The sequence below is a fragment of the Schistocerca americana genome, chromosome 1, assembly GCF_021461395.2.
Source record: "Schistocerca americana isolate TAMUIC-IGC-003095 chromosome 1, iqSchAmer2.1, whole genome shotgun sequence".
NCBI classification, from domain to species: domain Eukaryota; kingdom Metazoa; phylum Arthropoda; class Insecta; order Orthoptera; family Acrididae; genus Schistocerca; species Schistocerca americana.
Genome location: NC_060119.1, coordinates 1104184430 through 1104206789, shown reverse-complemented (window position 1 = coordinate 1104206789; position 22360 = coordinate 1104184430). Strand labels below are relative to the sequence as shown.

The following is a 22360-nucleotide window of genomic DNA, read 5'->3' as shown; positions in this document are numbered from 1 at the left end:
CAAATTTAATTAAAATTCACTTGCATTAAGATTCACACATTCCTTAGTAAGCAATGTTGTAACTGTTTTAGTGAGCAAGGACACTCATAGTAGATTTACCTTCAGATTACCAGTAAGTAGGGGGCTCCCAATCTGATATTGCACTTTTAATCACACAATATGCACAAAACTCAACATAAACTTTAAAAGCACTTGCTATATTCATTAATCAAGTAACTTTATGCATTTTGAACAACTTACAATGTGGGAGGCCCTTAATCTTGACTGCTATTATAAAGCTGAGTGGACACACTTTCTGAAGCAAATTAAAATCAGTAAACTCTGGTAACACTTTTTCATAAATTTGACTCACCTTATATGCCTTTTCAACAGTTAATGCAGCAGATATTTTTAACATATATTGAATTTCAAATCTACCTTTGAAAACATTTACTTTAACTAACTGCAGCATAACTTGTTAACTGTTTGTCATCAGCACAGTCATTGATAGCCAGAATTTAAGCAAATAATCATTAAAACCACAAAAACTTTAAAACAAAGCAGTTCAATTACTAGGGAGGCTTTCATAAAAGCTACACTCACTTCCTCCCTCAACTTCAACAAAATGTGCAGTAATTTAAGGCAAATTTTTGCACTCAGTTTCAAGCAAAAGTAATCAAACACTTGTTTTTTATTATCAGTTCTCATACTCAGAGCACTTGGAAATCATTGTCCAAAAGGAGAGGATCCTAACAGGTATCATGATAGGAAACAATTCAAGGTAGGTACACGAATTTAACATGAGTTATCTTATATTTGCACATACTAAATGTGCTGATCCAACACTTTACAAAAGGTCTGACTTCTCCTCTCTGCTGAAGTGATTGCGCAAGGTTGGTGGTGAGTACATAACAACAGGTGGGCTTTCCATTGGAAGTGATATGCTCTGTTATTTTCTTCTTGATGATGATCATCAGCCTTTATGGTATTTTCCAGCATCAGAGCAATGTACTAGAGCCATTCATCCACCTGAGGCTTTTCCATAATATTTCCAAACACTGAAAGCCTCACTCAGCACCTTTACAATGCACCTTCCAATTACTAGCTGCCGACTGTACAGTTGCTAGTCTCCGACTGCATTGTTCCATCTTTTCCTTTGCACCAACCACATTTTGCGTCCACTAACTCACTTTCGTTTCAAAGGGGAAGCACACAAAGTTTTCATTTATACAGTTCAAAAGTCCTAAGTGTGAATCAGCATATACATAGTTGTATATTCATATCTTTTACAAAATCCTTTCATTTGCACATATTAGTAAATCAACAGAAAAATACATATAATCAAAGTCTTCTGCCTCCAAATGATGCAAAGTATTCTAAAGGTGAAGAGAAAACATAGTGCATATCTTTCTACATCTTTACAGCATATCAAAGATTACGTACCGAAGAAAACATACTTTATGTAAAGCATAATTAATCAGAAAAAATATTTAGGATCTTAACAATGGCATTACAAGGTGTATGGGGAAATTGATGCTAATTTAAAATTTAACATATTTTGTGATACCTTTGTGAGTACACCTGAAAACAGTTTCTCTAAGAAAAACATAATTATAAGAAACCATCTAAAAAACCATGGCTTAATAAAGGGATACAAATATAAATAGAAAATGGAAATGTATCTTATAGCTATAAAGAATAATGATCCAGAAACAGTCAAACACTAAAAAACTACTGCACTGTTTTAAGAAAAGTTATTAAAAAGTCCAGAAGTATGTGCATTATGTCTGAGATGAGCACCTCTGATAACAAAATTAAAACAATTTGGAATGTTGTTATAAGGGAAACAGGGCCACCGAGAGCACACAATGACTGTATTTCTGTCAAACTCAGTGAAAACTTTGTTAACAAAAAGCAGCAATAGAAAATAGTTTTAATAATCCTTTATTAAGTGCTGTAGAGAAACCAGGATCCAGCTATTCACTAGAAAATGCAAGACTGTGTATGGAAGAGGTAATACCTACGTTTGATAAAAGTTGAAATTCAACCCACTTCTCCTACTGAAATTAGGAAAATAATAAATTCACTCAGGGGTCACATGGAATTCCTAACAGAGTACTAAAAGCTTGTTCCCAACAGATAAGTAGGACTCTCAGCCATATATCTAGTAGCTCACTGAAAAAGGGCACTTTTCCAGATAGACTGAACATGCTATTGTTAAATCACTGCATAGAAAAGGGGATAGGTCCGACAGCTTTATCCAAAATTCTTGAGAAACTAAGGCTGTTCACTGGAAAATGCTATGTAAGCTTTCTCTTATCAAATATTAAATGCTCTGAGTAACTGAACATAACCCATTGGGATATTTTGTGATCTCCCAAAGGCTTCTGACTGTGTGATTCTTGAAATTCTTCTAGATAAACATAAGTATTGTGGTATGAGTGGAACAGTGCACATGTGGTTAATTCGTACTTAAAAGGAAGAATGCATTTGCCTAAAGCAATTTAGGGAAATCATGGAAAACCTATATCAGGATGGCCGGACATTGGTTTGAACCGCTGTCCCCCCAAGTTCAAGTCCAGTGTGCTAATTACTGTGCCACTTCACTTGCTCTTAATATGTATCAATTACTTTACACTTTATATTCATGAAGTTGCAAAGCTAGGTATTTTGCTGATGATACGAGTACTGTAATCACACACACAAAAACAAAAACAAAAAAAAATCAAGAATTAGCTGAGGAAATTGTAAATAATGTGTTTCAGAAAATTATTAAATGGTTCTCTGCAAATGGACTCTCACTAAATTTTGAGAAAACACAGTATATAAAGTTCTGTGCAGCCAGTGACATGACACCATTGATAAATAAAGAGCCTGAAAAGAAGTCTGTTGCTAAGGCAGAATATTCAAAATTTCTGGGTGTGTGCACTGATGAGAAATTGAATTGGAAGAAACACATTGATGATCTCCTAAAACGGTTTGGTTCAGCTACTTATTCTACTAGGGTTATTGCGAATTTTGATGATAAACATATCAGTAAATTAGCCTACTATGCCTGTTTTCATTCACTGCTTTCATATGGCATCACGTTTTGGAGTAATTCATCATTAAGAGAAAAAGTATTCATTGCACAAAAGTGTGTAGTCAGAATAATAGTTGCAGCCCACCCAAGATCACCTTGCAGACATTTATTTAAGGCACTAGGGATATTCACAATACCTTTGGAATACATATATTCACTTGCGAAATTTGTTATTAAAAACCACCCCAGTTCAAAAATAATAGCAAAGTGCATAGCTACAACACTAGAAGAAAGGATGATCTCACTATTCAGAAAGGGTTGAATTATGCTGGCACAAAAATCTTTGTACATTTAGCAAATAGCATTAGAAGTCTGACAGATAGCCAACCAGCATTTAAAAACAAATTGAATGTCAACTTCTTCTACTCAATAGATGACTTTTTAGATATGAAGTAAAAACTGAAAAATGATAATAATAATAAGTAGTAATAATGACAATGATAATAATTAAATCATGTAAAGAAAACATATGGTGTGTTAAACTCACACATCCCAAATCATTATGAAATGTCGTATTCGTGATCTATGGAACAAATATTAATGTAATGTAATGTAATGAGTAATCGTCATGCAGTTCTTATTAATCACTTTAGAGGAAACATAAATCTGCATTACTGGGTGGGGATTTGAACCCTACTCCTCCCTGATGTGCATCTAAAGTGTTAATTATTGCACCACCTCAATTTGTATTTGTTCTAACAGTGGTCAAATGTTTGTTCTGTAATATTATACTAGGTTAGCCTGAGTTAAAAAAGAAAATCTAACATGTAACAGAAACGTAAATAAATGCCCACCCATTTTTCTGGAATATGCAGTATCTTATAATATCTCATTCCAGATTGAATCCTCGAATTAAATTACCATGGTCTTATAATTTATGTGAATCTATTAACCAATTTATTCTGTTCATTAGTAATTTTCTATTATTGTAAAATATATTGCACAGAGAGACTAACTTATATTGCACAGAGAGACTAACTTAAAATATTATGTGAAAATCTTTTTAATAGTATCCTCCTATTTTCAGTTTATTGGTTGATTGCTACTATCCCTCTTGACATATTATGTTATGATTCAAACAGTCACCTTAGGTTTAATTCAATTAGAAATATTATTGGACAACTTAACAAAAATTTCGTCCAGAATCTTATAGTTTCTTTGTGCTATAGTTATTTTTTAGATAAATGTATCATGTGACCTGTACCTAATTCATAAGTACTTTTTGCATATAGGTTTTACAGTACCTGGAGCTGATCTCCAGGCTAGAAATTTAATGGGTGAGGCGGCACTGCACATTGATTCTCGCTCTCATTCCCTGGAAACTTTTAAGTTTCTGCAGCAGTCAAGTATTCCAACTGACTCTCAGGACCTCCAAGGAAAAACTGTTCTTCATCGTGCTGCTGAACGTGGGGATGCTGAAATGGTGAAATATCTACTAGATCAGAAATGTCTCCCTGTTGACTGCAGAGACAAGTATGGTCAAACTCCATTAATGTTAACAGCAGAATTTCCAAGAAGTGAGGTGTGTATGTTGATGATACTATTATTGCTGAAGATCACTTCTTATAGAGAATAAACAATATATATTAACAGCTGCTTTGTATTTGCTAACTTGTGGTACTAACTACAGCATGCTTCAGTGACTTTTTGTCGTTTCCATGGGCTGAGGCTTTAGATTTTCATATTAAGTTTCGGTGATGCAAGGTTCTGCATTTTTAACAAAATGTTTATTTCCCTGAAAAGTGAAGAAACAGCTAAGTAGGCCCACATTGTTCAATAATAAGTAAGTTGAAGTAATAACAATGACAATATATATTTACAACACATGTGCTAGAACTCGCTCATTGACACCACTGTTATACAAACTCATATTGCAGAAACTTGTGAGTTGATTAAGGTAACATGTATATACACACAGTTTTGCTATAATAATATGATTGTGAATTGCACCTGTAAAAAAGTTTATTACTCAAAACATTTAAAATATTGCTGGCTTGCGCAGTTACCATATTAAATGTATTGAAAACATTCATTGATTCACTATCCAATTTATAATAGCATACACTGCTTCTTATTTAAGCTATTCCTATATCTTTAAATCTTCCAGCAAATTTAGTCAGTGGGATTTGTTTAAATGATGGAAGAACTTAAGCAAATATTTGATGTGAAGGAGATATCATGGTGGTAAGGTAATGACCACGGTTCTCTCTTCTAATCATCAATACTTTTATTACACGACAAACATACAGGTTGAAGACTAGGTGGGAACTGAGGTCCCGGAAGTATACGAAACAAAGATCAACTTGAAGACATAATACGCATATGGTGTTCTGGCCTATCGATCTGTGGATCTGTGCCACAAACTCCCCCCTGCAGTATGGAGTACGCACCAAAAGGTAGGGGGAGTGGGAGGGTTGGCGAGAGTTTTAAGTGGCTTACAGTGAGTTCCTCCACATCTAACAGCACAGGCCGTGTTGGAGGAGAGTGTGGAGCAAATCATGGAACGCTGATGCTGAAGTCTTGAAGTGACGTCGGCAATCGTAGTCGTCGGCCGGTGCGGGAGTGCTGGTGTGGAAGGGTGTTGTCGGTAGGGAACCTAATGATCACCTTTCCACTTGGCCTAACATAAGCATGTAAGTTGTCACACATAGCACTTCGAGAGATTTTGAAACGATTCACTACACGTTGTGACACACCACCTAACGAGTCACACGAATCGTCACACGCAAGCAACACTAATGCGGTATCACCACTAACGATGACAGATAAACCACAAATGTCATTAGGATGAATGTGGGTGTTGTTGTTGTTGTTGTGGTCTTCAGTCCTGAGACTGGTTTGATGCAGCTCTCCATGCTACTCTATCCTGTGCAAGCTTTTTCATCTCCCAGTACCTACTGCAACCTACATCCTTCTGAATCTGCTTAGTGTATTCCTCTCTTGGTCTCCCCCTACGATTTTTACCCTCCACGCTGCCCTCCAATACTAAATTGGTGATCCCTTGATGCCTCAGAACATGTCGTACCAACCGATCCCTTCTTCTGGTCAAGTTGTGCCACAAACTCCTCTTCTCCCCAATCCTATTCAATACTTCCTCATTAGTTATGTGATCTACCCATCTAATCTTCAGCATTCTTCTGTAGCACCACATTTCGAAAGCTTCTATTCTCTTCTTGTCCAAACTATTTATTATCCATGTTTTACTTCCATACATGGCTACACTCCATACGAATACTTTCAGAAATGACTTCCTGACACTTAAATCAATACTGGATGTTAACAAATTTCTCTTCTTCAGAAACGCCTTCCTTGCCATTGCCAGCCTACATTTTATATCCTCTCTACTTCGACCATCATCAGTTATTTTGCTCCCCAAATAGCAAAACTCCTTTACTACTTTAAGTGCCTCATTTCCTAATCTAATTCCCTCAGCATCACCCGACTTAACTAGACTACATTCCATTATCCTTGTTTTGCTTTTGTTGATGTTCATCTTATATCCTCCTTTCAAGACACTGTCCATTCCATTCAACTGCTCTTCCAAGTCCTTTGCTGTCTCTGACAGAATTACAATGTCATCGGTGAACCTCAAAGTTTTTATTTCTTCTCCATGAATTTTAATACCTACTCCGAATTTTTCTTTTGTTTCCCTTACTGCTTGCTCAATATACAGATTGAACAACATCGGGGATAGGCTACAACCCTGTCTTACTTCCTTCCCAACCACTGCTTCCCTTTCATGTCCCTTGACTCTTATAACTGCCATCTGGTTTCTGTACAAATTGTAAATAGCTTTTCGCTCCCTGTATTTTACCCCTGCCACCTTTAGAATTTGAAAGAGAGTATTCCAGTCAACATTGTCAAAAGCTTTCTCTAAGTCTACAAATGCTAGAAACGTAGGTTTGCCTTTCCTTAATCTTTCTTCTAAGATAAGTTGTAAGGTCAGTATTGCCTCACGTGTTCCAGTGTTTCTACGGAATCCAAACTGATCTTCCCCGAGGTTGGCTTCTACTAGTTTTTCCATTCGTCCGTAAAGAATTCGTGTTAGTATTTTGCAGCTGTGACTTATTAAGCTGATAGTTCGGTAATTTTCACATCTGTCAACACCTGCTTTCTTTGGGATTGGAATTATTATATTCTTCTTGAAGTCTGAGGGTATTTCGCCTGTGTCATACATCTTGCTCACCAGATGGTAGAGTTTTGTCAGGACTGTGTCTCCCACGGCCATCAGTAGTTCCAATGGAATATTGTCTACTCTGGGGGCCTTGTTTCGACTCAGGTCTTTCAGTGCTCTGTCAAACTCTTCACGCAGTATCGTATCTCCCATTTCATCTTCATCTACATCCTCTTCCATTTCCATAATATTGTCCTCAAGTACATCGCCTTTGTATAGACCCTCTATATACTCCTTCCACCTTTCTGCTTTCCCTTCTTTGCTTAGAACTGGGTTTCCATCTGAGCTCTTGATATTCATACAAGTCGTTCTCTTATCTCCAAAGGTCTCTTTAATTTTACCGTAGGCGGTATCTATCTTACCCCTAGTGAGATAGGCCTCTACATCCTTACATTTGTCCTCTAGCCATTCCTGCTTAGCCATTTTGCACTTCCTGTCGATCTCATTTTTGAGACGTTTGTATTCCTTTTTGCCTGTTTCACTTACTGCATTTTTATATTTTCTCCTTTCATCAATTAAATTCAATATTTCTTCTGTTACCCAAGGATTTCTACGAGCCCTCGTCTTTTTACCTACTTGATCCTCTGCTGCCTTCACTACTTCATCCCTCAAAGCTACCCATTCTTCTTCTACTGTATTTATTTCCCCCATTCCTGTCAATTGCTCCCTTATGCTCTCCCTGAATCTCTGTACAACCTCTGGTTTAGTCAGTTTATCCAGGTCCCATCTCCTTAAATTCCCACTTTTTTGCAGTTTCTTCAGTTTTAATCTACAGGTCATAACCAATAGATTGTGGTCAGAGTCCACATCTGCCCCTGGAAACGTCTTACAATTTAAAACCTGGTTCCTAAATCTCTGTCTTACCATTATATAATCTATCTGATACCTTTTAGTATCTCCAGGGTTCTTCCATGTATACAACCTTCTTTCATGATTCTTAAACCAAGTATTAGTTATGATTATGTTGTGCTCTGTGCAAAATTCTACCAGGCGGTTTCCTCTTTCATTTCTGTCCCCCAATCCATATTCACCTACTATGTTTTCTTCTCTCCCTTTTCCTACACTCGAATTCCAGTCACCCATGACTATTAAATTTTCGTCTCCCTTCACAATCTGAATAATTTCTTTTATTTCATCATACATTTCTTCAATTTCTTCATCATCTGCAGAGCTAGTTGGCATATAAACTTGTACTACTGTAGTAGGTGTGGGCTTCGTATCTATCTTGGCCACAATAATGCGTTCACTATGCTGTTTGTAGTAGCTTACCCGCATTCCTATTTTCCTATTCATTATTAAACCTACTCCTGCATTACCCCTATTTGATTTTGTGTTTATAACCCTGTAGTCACCTGACCAGAAGTCTTGTTCCTCCTGCCACCGAACTTCACTAATTCCCACTATATCTAACTTCAACCTATCCATTTCCCTTTTTAAATTTTCTAACCTACCTGCCCGATTAAGGGATCTGACATTCCACACTCCGATCCGTAGAATGCCAGTTTTCTTTCTCCTGATAACGACATCCTCTTGAGTAGTCCCCGCCCGGAGATCCGAATGGGGGACTATTTTACCTCCGGAATATTTTACCCAAGAGGACGCCATCATCATGTAATCATACAGTAAAGCTGCATGCCCTCGGGAAAAATTACGGCTGTAGTTTCCCCTTGCTTTCAGCCATTCGCAGTACCAGCACAGCAAGGCCGTTTTGGTTATTGTTACAAGGCCAGATCAGTCAATCATCCAGACTGTTGCCCTTGCAACTACTGAAAAGGCTGCTGCCCCTCTTCAGGAACCATGCGTTTGTCTGGCCTCTCAACAGATACCCCTCCGTTGTGGTTGCACCTACGGTACGGCTATCTGTATCGCTGAGGCACGCAAGCCTCCCCACCAACGGCAAGGTCCATGGTTCATGGGGGGGGGGTAGAGAGGGGGGGTAGAGAGCTCATAAGTGGCGCGTGGTAATGGAGAGGTATGCTGAGCCGGTGGGATGGGGAAACCGTAGCACGGTGAGGGCGGTGTGCTGCGAGTAGATGGGTGATTGTCAGACGGTGAGGTCTGAGTTGGTATGGCAGGAACCTGCGGGCTACACCGGTTAGAAGAGCAGCATGGTGTGCTGTTGCATGAAGATGGAACTGTTATATTAGAGCCCTGGGAGCTGGGGCCTCTCCTATGGGAGCCTGGAGGCGGGAAACCCTGGAATGAGTGTGGGCTCGTTGATGGGGCCGGTGTAGGTGTGAGTTTACTTGAATCATGAGCAGATGAAGAAGGCCGAGGGTGGCATGTGAGTGTAGTCTCTTCAATGGTGGGTGAGTTAGGGGAAAATTCGACGTGAGCAGGTTTAACCCTGTTGAGGGAGACAGTAGTTACTGAGCCCTTAATTACGATGTCCATTGTGTTACTGGTTCGTTTGACAACTCTGTACGGGCTTGTGTAAGGGGGCTGTAATGGGGCTTTTACAGTGTCATCGTGAAGGAACACAAATTCGCAAGAGTCGAGCGCTTTGGGAACATATGTGTGCGGCAGAGTGTGGCTGGAAGGGGGCGGGGGTTGAAGCTTGTTCCAGTGTAACCTCACCCGTTCTACCAAGGACGGCAGTTCGGATGCTTTGGTGACTGGAGTAGGAGCAACAAGTTCACCTGGCAGTGTAAGGGACTGGCCGTAGATGAACTCGGCCACTTAGCCTTTAAGGTCTTCCTTGAAAGTGGTCTGCAAACCGAGTAAGACGAATGGCAGGGCTTCCGTCCAAAGAAGGCTATGGCAATGTAGGGCCGTCTTAAGCGTCCTATGCCAATGTTCCATGAGGCCGTTGCTTTGGGGGTGGTATGCCGTTGAATGAATTTTCTCGATGCTGCACAGCCTACATAGTTCAGAAAACAAGGCAGACTCAAATTCTCGGCCTTGGTTGGTCGTCAAGTAAACAGGGCAGCCAAAGCATGAAATCCAAGTGTCTATGAAAGATTGTGCCACTGATTTGGATGTAATATTGGGTAGCGGGGAAGCTTCCACCCAATGAGAGGTTCTGTCTATAATAGATAGCACGTGTCTGTAACCCGCGGAGGCGTGAGGGGGCCCACCAAGTCGATGTGAACATGCTGGAAGTGACTGGGAGGAGCGGTAAAGCTGCATAGTGGGGGTGATGTGTGCCACGAAACTTTATTTTGTTGGCATGGAATGCAGGCATGGGCCCAGGCTTGGCAGTCGCGATGCATGTCACGCCAGATGAAGTGCTCTGAAATAAGTCTGATAGAGGCTCTCAAACCTGGATGAGCTAGGTTGTGTAATTTGTCGAACACTTGTCTCTGTAGAGGTTTGGGTATGAAGGGACCCAGCGTACCAGTTGATTCGTCACATCAAACCTTGCCTATGACACCGGGAAAGGTGGATCGCACAGGTTTGAGTGACAGGCTGTGATTGGAAATAAGGTCCATAGTGTCCATGTCGGCAGACTGCAGCTGAGGCAAGTTAGAGAGGTCTATCAGAGTTGTGAGAGCACCAACATTAGACAAAAAATCTGTGACCACATTATCTGCACCCTTGATGTATCATATGTCAGAGGTAAATAGCAATATAAAGTCCAAATGACAGAAGCATCTAGGTGGAGGGTCAATCGGGGGGTTCTTTACAGCAGCAACCAAAGGTTTATGGTCGTTTAACATGTAGAAGTCCCTACCCTGAACCTCGGTGCGAAAGTGTTTCACAGCCTCGTAAACTGCCAAGAGCTCCCTGTCAAAGGCTGAGTACTATTTTTGAGCACCATTGTGCTTCTTAGAAAAGAACTGCAAAGGAGAGGTAGTATCTCCGATGGTTTGGCTGAGGACAGCACCTACTGCGGTATGACTGGCATCCGCGGTAATAAAAAATGTAGCGTCCGGATGCAAGTGGGCAACAGTCACTGCATTTGCTAGTAGATGCTTATGTTTGTCAAAAGCTTGTTCCATGGCAGGGGTCCAGGGGACCGGGCGAATACCAGTCGTATTTTTGCCAGCAAGATTGTCTGTTAGGGGAGCCTGAACCTCGGTTGCTGCAGGCAAGTGCTTCCTATAATAGTTAACTGTTCCTATGAACCTACGCAGCTCCTTAAACAAGTGAGGGCATGGCAAATCAAAAACAGGTTTGATTTTATCCTCGGGAGGAGTGAGGCCCTTAGCTGACACGATGTAGCCTAAGAATCTTACTGAAGTGTGGTGCAACTGGAGCTTCTTATTATTCGTTCAACACCGTCAGTGGTAGGAGTGTCTTTAACAATCTGCAAATGTTCCTTGTTCTTTTGCAAAGTAGGACTGAAAATAAGAATGTCGTCCAAGTAAACGAAACAAAAATCCAGATGAAACAACACCTTGTTTCGGAATCTCTGCCAAGTTTGTGCAGTGTTGTGGAGGCCAAAGGGCATGAACTGATACTGGAAAAGGCCGAAAGATGTTGTAACAGCTGTCTTTTCAGTATCCTCTGGTGCCATCGGAATTTGATTATAGGCCCTCCTACAGTCCACTACCGAGAAATATTTGGCGCCCGCAAGAGCATGGTTAAAATCCACGATGTTAGGAACCGGGTACTTGTCTATGATAGTATGAGAGTTCAACTTAGTATAGGCGCCAACCATATGCCAGGTGCCGTCATTTTTTGTGATGAAGTGGATAGGCGAGGCCTAACATCTGACAGATGGTTTGATGACGCTGGCTGTTAAGAGATCGTCTATTTGTTTGCAAGCCACTTTCATGAGTTCTGGCTTGAGACGGCGTGGTTCGCAAGAGATAGGCGGTCCGTCTTGCAAGTGAAGTTTGTGGGCAGTGCCGTCTGTAACCACGGAAAAGCACGACGCGGCACACAAGCTGACTGTCTGTGGTATAGTGTGCGCAGCCACTAGGCTGGGTTGCGGTGTGGACGGCGAAAGTTTGCATGAGTGCCAACTGTTGGGTGGCTGGGAGTGACAAACAAGTGAGCTACACAAAACAAAGTTGGTACACTGTTTATTAGTAATCGAAGGTGCCGCTGTCGAGCTTGGTGGCAGCAGCGGGCGCGAATGAACAGCTGATGGCAGTAAATCAAAAACATTAACCTGTGCCTGGGAAGTTAGCTGCCCAAGTGAGGAGGGGGATGAATGTGCGCTCAAATTAACAGAGTTAGAGCTGGCAGGAGTGCGGACACTGTAAGTTTATGTGGCACACGGTCACAAATGCACTCGGGCGCGAGAACACTGTAGTGGCACCAACTAACCTTGTGTGTTGCCGAGGCATCGTCTGCTGCAAGCTGTTGCCGTGCCGAAGATAACTTGTTACTTAAGTCATTGAGGTGACAGTGTAGCTCAAGTTGTTCCAAGCGCAGGCATGTAGACTCGACACACTCTGTGAGCCACTTATTGGTCCGTGACAAGAGCTCGGAGGAGGGGTTATTACACTTCCTAGCCAGGTGGACCTGTTTAGCAGTGCTATTGACACTTGACGAAGCACACGGGCTGTGTTCCTGCATAGGGTGGTAGTACACTGTATTCTTGACAAGGTCAGGCCACAGTTTGTGGTGTCGTAGAAAGTCGATGCCCAAAATGGGATTGTCGATGTCAGCCACCAGGAAGGATCACTTCAGGTGGCACTCGGGTGAGAGGGACACTGCATATGAAGTAGAACCTAAGCACGACAAACTAGATGAGTTTACAGCACATAGGACAGTTTTGTGTAGTCGGATCTTTTCGGTAGCAAGGCAAGATGGAAGTAGGGAAACATCTGCGCCCGTGTTGATGAGAAAGTTTGTGCCAGAGTTCAAGTCGCGGACATAGACTTGTCCATTCAAAGCATTAGTGTTGGACACAGAATGGAGCGTGGGACTGCACCTGTTGTTTACGTCGCAGGAGGTGGCGCCGCTGCCTACCTGCGGATGAAGTTTGGGTAGGAGCACAGCAGTTTACAATTGCGTGCTTGTTCCCCGAATTTTGCATGGAAGAAACAGTATTTATGGGTGGACGTCTGCTCCTGCAAGTGGTCAGACGGCAGCAGCCCAGAATCTTCCACCGAGTCAGATGTGCTGTTGTTGTGCGGATGTGAACATGCCGGTAGTGTGGCAAGCTTGACAGACTTAGGTTTAGTGGGGCGTCCACATTGGGGCCCCGGTTGTGGTTGGAAACTGGCATAGCTGTCGGACTGCTGTGCACAGCGTTCACGTAGTAGAGCGGATTAAGCTCGGTCGGCAGCGCGCAAGCTTCACTATTTGGTCTATCTTCGTAGGCGGAGATGGCCATTTGGACAGACAGAGGCAGCTTTCCCGTCCAAATCTTGGTGAGCGTGGCGTCTGGCATGTCGCATTCACCGATGAGAAGTTGAAGGCATTGCCAACGCTGGGACAGAGATCTGTCGCCGAGGCGTTCTTCATAGACAAGCCGTCGAATGTTTCGTCGAATGTTTTCTCTTCTTGTCTTGGAGACACGTTCCAGTATTGCTTGTTTAGCTGTAGTGTACTTCTCGTTCAGAGGAGGTGACTTAACCAGGTCATAAATTAAGTCTTCCTGGTCATGGAGGTGGTTCATGAGGCATGTGAAACGGGCGTTGTCATCAAGTGCACAGACACTGAAAGTTTACTCAACCAGGTTGAACCAGAATTCCGGGTGGGCAGGTTTGAATGCCGGAAGTTTCGGTATATTCGACGAACTGGTGGTCGAAGAATGTGGGCAGCCGCTCGTGGACGCAGGGGTAGGCAAGTCAAAGTTAACTCTGCATTGTGACGGCGGTAGAGAGGAAGCAGATGTGCCAGCTGTGTTCATAGTAGCTGGAGGGGAAGCGAAATCCGTTAGCAGGAAGGCCGGCATGGAGCGAAGCCTGACTGGTTGTTGCGGCGGAAGATCAAAGTGGTCACGGCAGTTGCTTGACTGGTTATTATGCAATTGGTCCTCTACATCTGCAGCGAAATTGTCCATCACAGAGTCACTGATGAGCTTGGTGGAACCTGACATGCTCAAATTACTGCACTGATGAACACTCGGAATAACAGGCTGGCGAATGTCATTCACATAGTGTGCAACCAGTGTGGAGTGATACACACGTGGAGCTTGCACATTCAAAAAGGCGCCCTGTTGTCGCACATTATGAAAACTATGCTCCCCACTATTTACAGTACTTGCGTTAAAGTTCGGTATCAGTGTGTAGTGGTTTCTTGTCTGCTGTGCGGCGAAAACTGAAGCAGTTCGGGGCTAACAAAGCCAGAGTCGGAGATCGCTGACGTCATGTTCAAAACCACTGCACCTGACGATGTCCCTGGGTTCTCGAGGCTATAGGACTGCGCAAATTCACGTCGGGCACCAACTACAGCTGGCGTGCTTGAATTTAGTTGCTGTTGCTGGTGAAAGCTGGGTGGTGGCGGCGTGTTGTAGAAGGCCATTGTGTAGCGGACAAAGGTCAACGAAGAACGCGGAAGCCGGCACGGTAGTCACTTTGTACTCGGTTCAACGGATTATTCGAACTTTGGAGTCACCACTGAAGGAGATATCAAGATGGGAAGGTAATGACCATGGTTCTCTCTTATAATCGTCAATACTTTTATTACACAACAATCGTACAGGTCGAAGACTAGGGGGGAACTGAGGTCCCGGAAGTATACAAAACAAAGATCAACTCGAAGACATAACACACATATGATGTTCTGGCCTATCGATCCGTGGATCGACGCCGACGCCACAGATGAATGTGAATGAATCATTTATATTGTGTATATTATATGAAACTAGTGTGGATTTTTGATGCCTTGTTTGATACATGCATCTATGTTTTCCATTGTGTTTGATTTGAAAGTCTTTGGTAGTTGGCTCTTCCTATGAAGGGAACATAGCTTGTATGTTGTTTTATAAATACACACACCAAAAAAAGTTTTGCATCACCTTGATTCTGAGAGTTCCAGAACCTGTACAGAAAATTGGAATTGAGATCAACATAAACATCATTTCCACGCTTTTTATTGCTCATGTAAACCACACATTGCATGTTCTACCACCATGTAGCAAGACCTTCAGAGGTTGTGGTCCAGATTGCTATACACACCGGTACCTCTAATACCCAGTAGCATGTCTTCTTCCATTGATGCATGCCTGTGTTCATCGTGGCATACTATCCACAAGTTCATCAAGGCGATGTTAGTCCAGATTGTCCCACTCCTCAATGGCAGTTCAGCATAGATCCTTTAGAGTGGTTGGTGGGTCACGTCATCAACAAACAGCCCTTTTCAATTCATCGCAGGCATGTTCAGTAGGGTTCATGTCTGGAGAACATGCTGGCCACTCTAGTCGAGCTATGTCATTATCCTGAAGGAAGTCATTCAAAAGATGTGCATGATGGGGGCATGAATTGTTGTCCATGAAAATGAATGCCTTGCCCATATGCTGCTGATATGGTTGCACTATAGGTCGGAGGATGGCTTTCGCATATGCTACAATGATTACAGCACCTTCCATGACCATCAGTGGTGTACATTGGCCTTACATAATGCCACCCCAAAAGAGCAGGGAACCTCCACCTTGCTGCACTCACTGGACAGTGTGTCTAAGGCATTCATTCTGACTGGGTTGCCTCCAAACATGTCTCCGACGATTCTCTGCTTGAAGGCATATGCGAAACTCATCAGTGAAGAGAACGTGATGCCAATCCTGAGCGGTCCATTTGGCATGTTGTTGGGCCCATCTGTAGCATGCTGCATGGTGTCATGGTTGCAGAGATGGCCCTCACCATGGACGCCAGCAGTGAAGTTGCGCATCATGCTGACTATTGTGCACATTTTGAGTCATAATGTGACTTCTTGTGGCTGCACAAAAAGCATTATTCAACATGGTGGCATTGCTGTCAGGGTTCCTCCAAACCATAATCCATAGGTAGTGATCATCCACTGCAGTAGTAGCCCTTGGGCAGCCTGAGTGAAGCATGTCATCAACAGTTTCTGTCTCTCTGTATCTCCTCCATGTCCGAACAACATCGCTTTGGTTCACTCTGAGACACCTGGACACTTCCCTTGTTGAGAGCCCTTCCTGGCATGAAGTAACAACGCAGACACAATCAAACTGTGGCATTGACTGTCTAGGCTTGATTGAACTACAGACAACATGAGCTGTATACCCCCTTCCTGGTGAAATAACTGGATCTGATTGGCTGTCGGACCCCCTCCATCTAATAGGCGCTGCTCATGCATGGCTGTTTACATCTTTGGGCGGGTTTAGTGACGTCTCTGAACAGTCAAAGGGACTGTGTCTGTGATGTAATATCCACAGTCGATGTCTATCTTCAGGAGTTCTGGGAACATGGGTGATGCAAAACTTTTTTGATGTGTGTATCTGCTTCTCCATATAGATTTTGTTTGAATATTTTCCCTGAAAATTGCCCTCCCAATGATGCAAGTGTTTTAAACTTGTTTTGTAACAACAGTAGTCATCATCTTATAAGGTGTTTCAAGGAAGGAGGGAACAGCGGGGAAAAGTTTTCATGTTCATTAAAATGGAAATAAAATATCTTATTTGTATAAAAAGAAAAAAATTCCTCGAGGAGACAGTACTTACCTTCCAGAAGCTAAATTATAATTACTATTGGTAAACACAAATAAAAGTAGAAAATTATTTTAAACAGTTTTTTTTCCTTCCAGAGAGAGGAAAGAGGGATAAGTTGGTCCCTCAGACACCAGTTTGGGAGGGACTTCCCTTTGTTGTATCAAAGGAAGACAAGGATGAAGAAGGAGGAGGCATCAGAGAGAGAAAGCAGTCAAAAATGTACACTGTACAATGAGATGTTCTCTGCCAACTCCAATCCAGAGATAACAGAAGTACAATATAGAGACTGGGAAACATGAAGATAAAACACATAAAATATTACAAAAGTAGAGCTGAGTAACTAAATAACGAAATACTGCAAAAACACTATAAATGTACATAATTATATACTAAACAAGTGCTACAAAGAAAACTGGGGAATACATTAATGAGACTGAGTACGAGTAGGTGGCAGAATGTAAGGATATGTTGGAGGAAAAATTTTTCAGTACTGGATTTCAGGGAAACTGGTACCAGGTAGGAGGTTCCCTTTCTCATGTCTAATCACTGTGCTCTTTGGTCTGTGCTACCCGAGGTGGTTCTTTGTAAATACTTTAGGAGTAAAAGAGACCATTCATAAAAAAGGCAGAAGCATTGAGTCATTGACAGGTGCACAAAAGAAAAGGAGAATACTTGCTAGCTTTCAGAGTAATCCTTTTTTGGGCTAGAAAACCAACAGGCACAGAAAACACAGAAACAAACACATTCCTGTGCCTGTACATGGCACTGGTTGGATGCACAATGACAGTGCTGCATTTTGGCAGGTGGACTAGATTGGTATGACGGATGTGTTTGGTGGGGCTTCCAGCCAGCACCATGTAGGGACATAGGGTGTGTGTGTGTTCCTACAAAATTGTATCAAGATGATTATTTGTTGATCTGTGTGCAGCATATGCATCCTTTTTTTTAATCATTTCTACATCCTGAGTGTTGCTGTTTAATTCCAACATTTTTACATCTTCCTCATTTCTTTATTAATCTCACTAACTGATCTCTTATTCATACCTATTTATGTTGTACGTTTTTCAATCCTAGTCCTTCTACTGCTTTTGTTGCACCTGTTTTAAGGTAATTTCATTAGTTCCCCACTCCTTCATGACTCATAGTTCATTTTGTTTTCATATGGTTTTCCATGGCAGTCTTGAGATTTTGGTCCATTTAACTTGTCTAGTTTCAGACGTTTCAACTACATACTTCTTAACTTTTGAATTCTATCTGGCATTTCACTGCTACTAGGTTATGGTTACTATCAGAATCATAACTGGATAATTCTTGCATTCACTGACTGTTTTCCTGAAACTAGTGTTTTAACAAAATTGAAGAAATGTATGATGAAATAAAAGAAATTATTCAGATAGTGAAGGGAGACGAAAATTTAATAGTCATGGGTGACTGGAATTCGAGTGTAGGAAAAGGGAGAGAAGGAAACGTAGTAGGTGAATATGGATTGGGGCTAAGAAATGAAAGAGGAAGCCGCCTGATAGAATTTTGCACAGAGCACAACTTAATCATAGCTAACACTTGGTTTAAGAATCATGATAGAAGGTTGTATACATGGAAGAACCCTGGAGATACTAAAAGGTATCAGATAGATTATATAATGGTAAGACAGAGATTTAGGAACCAGGTTTTAAATTGTAAGACGTTTCCAGGGGCAGATGTGGACTCTGACCACAATCTATTGGTTATGACCTGTAGATTAAAACTGAAGAAACTGCAAAAAGGTGGGAATTTAAGGAGATGGGACCTGGATAAACTGAAAGAACCAGAGGTTGTACAGAGTTTCAGGGAGAGCATAAGGGAACAATTGATAGGAATGGGGGAAAGAAATACAGTAGAAGAAGAATGGGTAGCTCTGAGGGATGAAGTAGTGAAGGCAGCAGACGATCAAGTAGGTAAAAAGAAAAGGGTTAGTAGAAATCCTTGGGTAACAGAAGAAATATTGAATTTAATTGATGAAAGGAGAAAATATAAAAATGCAGTAAATGAAGCAGGCAAAAAGGAATACAAACGTCTCAAAAATGAGATCGACAGGAAGTGCAAAATGGCTAAGCAGGGATGGCTAGAGGACAAATGTAAGGATGTAGAGGCTTACCTCACTAGGGGTAAGATAGATACTGCCTACAGGAAAATAAAAGAGACCTTTGGAGATAAGAGAACCACATGTATGAACATCAAGAGCTCAGATGGAAACCCAGTTCTAAGCAAAGAAGGGAAAGCAGAAAGGTGGAAGGAGTATATAGAGGGTCTATACAAGGGCGATGCACTTGAGGACAATATTATGGAAATGGAAGAGGATGTGGATGAAGATGAAATGGGAGATACGATACTGCGTGAAGAGTTTGACAGAGCACTGAAGGACCTGAGTCGAAACAAGGCCCCCGGAGTAGACAACATTCCATTGGAACTACTGACGGCCTTGGGAGAGCCAGTCCTGACAAAACTCTACCATCTGGTGAGCAAGATGTATGAAACAGGCGAAATACCCTCAGACTTCAAGAAGAATATAATAATTCCAATCCCAAAGAAAGCAGGTGTTGACAGATGTGAAAATTACCGAACAATCAGTTTAATAAGCCACAGCTGCAAAGTACTAACACGAATTCTTTACAGACGAATGGAGAAACTAGTAGAAGCCGACCTCGGGGAAGATCAGTTTGGATTCCGTAGAAATACTGGAACACGTGAGGCAATACTGACCTTACAACTTACCTTAGAAGAAAGATTAAGGAAAGGCAAACCTACGTTTCTAGCATTTGTAGACTAAGAGAAAGCTTTTGACAATGTTGACTGGAATACTCTCTTTCAAATTCTAAAGGTGGCAGGGGTAAAATACAGGGAGCGAAAGGCTATTTACAACTTGTACAGAAACCAGATGGCAGTTATAAGAGTTGAGGGACATGAAAGGGAAGCAGTGGTTGGGAAGGGAGTAAGACAGGGTTGTAGCCTCTCCCCGATGTTATTCAATCTCTATATTGAGCGAGCAGTAAAGGAAACAAAAGAAAAATTTGGAGTAGGTATTAAAATCCATGGAGAAGAAATAAAAACTTTGAGGTTCGCCGATGACATTGTAATTCTGGCAGAGACAGCATAGGACTTGGAAGAGCAGTTGAACGGAATGGATGGTGTCTTGAAGGGAGGATATAAGATGAACATCAACAAAAGCAAAACGAGGATAATGGATTGTAGTCGAATTAAGTCGGGTGATGCTGAGGGTATTAGATTAGGAAATGAGACACTTAAAGTAGTAAAGGAGTTTTGCTATTTGGGGAGCAAAATAACTGATGATGGACGAAGTAGAGAGGATATAAAATGTAGACTGGCAATGGCAAGGAAAGCGTTTCTGAAGAAGAGAAATTTGTTAACATCGAGTATAGATTTAAGTGTCAGGAAGTTATTTCTGAAAGTATTTGTATGGAGTGTAGCCATGTATGGAAGTGAAACATGGACGGTAAGTAGTTTGGACAAGAAGAGAATAGAAGCTTTTGAAATGTGGTGCTACAGAAGAATGCTGAAGATTAGATGGGTAGATCACATAACTAATGAGGAAGTATTGAATAGGATTGGGGAGAAGAGAAGTTTGTGGCACAAGTTGACCAGAAGAAGGGATCGGTTGGTAGGACATGTTCTGAGGCATCAAGGGATCACCAATTTAGTATTGGAGGGCAGCGTGGAGGGTAAAAATCATAGGGGGAGGCCAAGAGATGAATACACTAAGCAGATTCAGAAGGATGTAGGTTGCAGTAGGTACTGGGAGATGAAGAAGCTTGCACAGGATAGAGTAGCATGGAGAGCTGCATCAAACCAGTCTCAGGACTGAAGACCACAACAACAACAGTCTATTTCATATCTTCCATTATTACATTTCATAAGTCATGATGATTTCTTACACAGTGTGTTCTTGAAATGTGTATTGAGAATGATGGACATTTGTGCAGCACTTAATTCATTTAATCTTACTATTCTCTTATTTTACTCATAGAGGGCAAGTTTTCTGTTTGTTTTCTGTTTCCTTCTTTCAATAATGGCTGCAATCTTAGCTTCTGTTGTGACTAAATTTTCATCACCACTGAAATATTTTGTGAGCTCATTAATGCAGTAATAGGATTCTTCAGTTTCACTATCATCCAAATCTTTAGTATTCAAATATGCTTGTATATTTACAATGTCTGTTGGATACTCGTTCAATTTTACCATCAGTGCTCTGTCATTTTTCCGCAGATAATCCTTTAACCTACTCCTTCTTGTTGCTACTCCTTTCCAGAATGAATGTTTACTCTGCTGTGGAGTGTGAGTTGAGCTGAAACTTACTGATAGATTAAAAATGTGTGCTGTATCAGGATTCAAACCTGGAAGCTTTGCCTTTCTTGGGAAAATGGTTTACCAACTGAGCTATCCAGGGAAAATTCACAACTGTCCCCCATTCCCCCTCACAGGTTAACTTCCACCACTTCCTCTCTTCGATTTCCCAAAGTTCACAGATGTTCTCCTGTATACCTTGCAGAATTTGAACTACTGGAGGAGAGCTCATTGTGGAGAAATGGCTTGGGGGTTGGTAGAAGGATTTTAATTCTACTGTTGAATGTGTGTTGATTTGAAACTTACTGGCATATTAAAAAGTGTGCTGCTTTGTGAACAAACCCAGAACCTTTGCCTTTTGTGGGAAAACACTCTATCAACTGAGTTATTCAAACTGTATCATTATGTGACCCAGTAGGAACAATCCACTGATCTCCACTCCCAGAACTTCCTTTTTGTACCTATTTTGTGTCACTGGTTCATAAAATATCAGGCTTTATCCTTTTAATTTATACTTTAAGATTTTATAATTTCCTTTATTAACTTAGCATTCTAATATTTCGTGGGCTCATTCTAATAAGGTTTGTCTTTTCTGCCGGTGGTACCTAATGTGCAGTCCTCATTCAGAGATCCAAACAGGCAACTATTTTACCTCTAGGATATTTTATCCAGAGGAAACTGCAATAACATTGTTAGTTGTGACCTGCATATAATGGAGCAAGGTGAGCTGGTTGCCTCCTGTTGCCTCAGCCTAAAAAAGTACAAGGTGCTGATTGGAAAGGTAACTCCAAACCTCGGTGAGGGGAGAGAACACCATACGGGAACCATATGGAAACAAAAATTGGTAAGTCACTTGGAGCTAATGTTCAGTACTAAAAATCAAATGGGGCAAGGAATTTATGAAAGATTAGAAATAAAACTTCCAAAGAAATTGTACACTGTAGGTGGGATCATAAGACATCATCATCATCTTTTAAAGGCTATGCCTTGCCACTGAAATCATATTTGTTACTTTTCTGTTGAGTGTTTCAGTTCAGCACACAGTTTGAGTTTAAGTTCATCCATCACAGAATCTACATGATTCATCCACTGTCTTCCTTTTCCTTTCTTACCTAAAACCTTTGGTGGCCAAGAACGCATTGTGACATATCATGCCACCAGTGAATTTTGTTTTCCTCTTTTCTATGGTACTGATCCGTATCACTGTTGTATCTGTTTCCTTGAGGACTTCTCATCTCACTTTCTCTCTCTAGCTTATTTTCATCATCCTTCTCCA

General features: G+C 41.4%; 1 protein-coding gene across 1 annotated transcript in view; it reads left to right on the top strand.

Annotated features, from left to right (window-relative positions):
- Positions 1–22360, top strand: part of LOC124596606 (ankyrin repeat domain-containing protein 7-like) — a 131417-nt gene that overhangs the window by 23410 nt on the left and 85647 nt on the right. Inside the window, exon 2 of the mRNA XM_047135825.1 lies at positions 4294–4583. Within this exon, the coding sequence (XP_046991781.1) occupies positions 4335–4583 (249 nt within the window). The 5' untranslated portion in view covers positions 4294–4334. The remainder of the gene's footprint in view (positions 1–4293; positions 4584–22360) is intronic.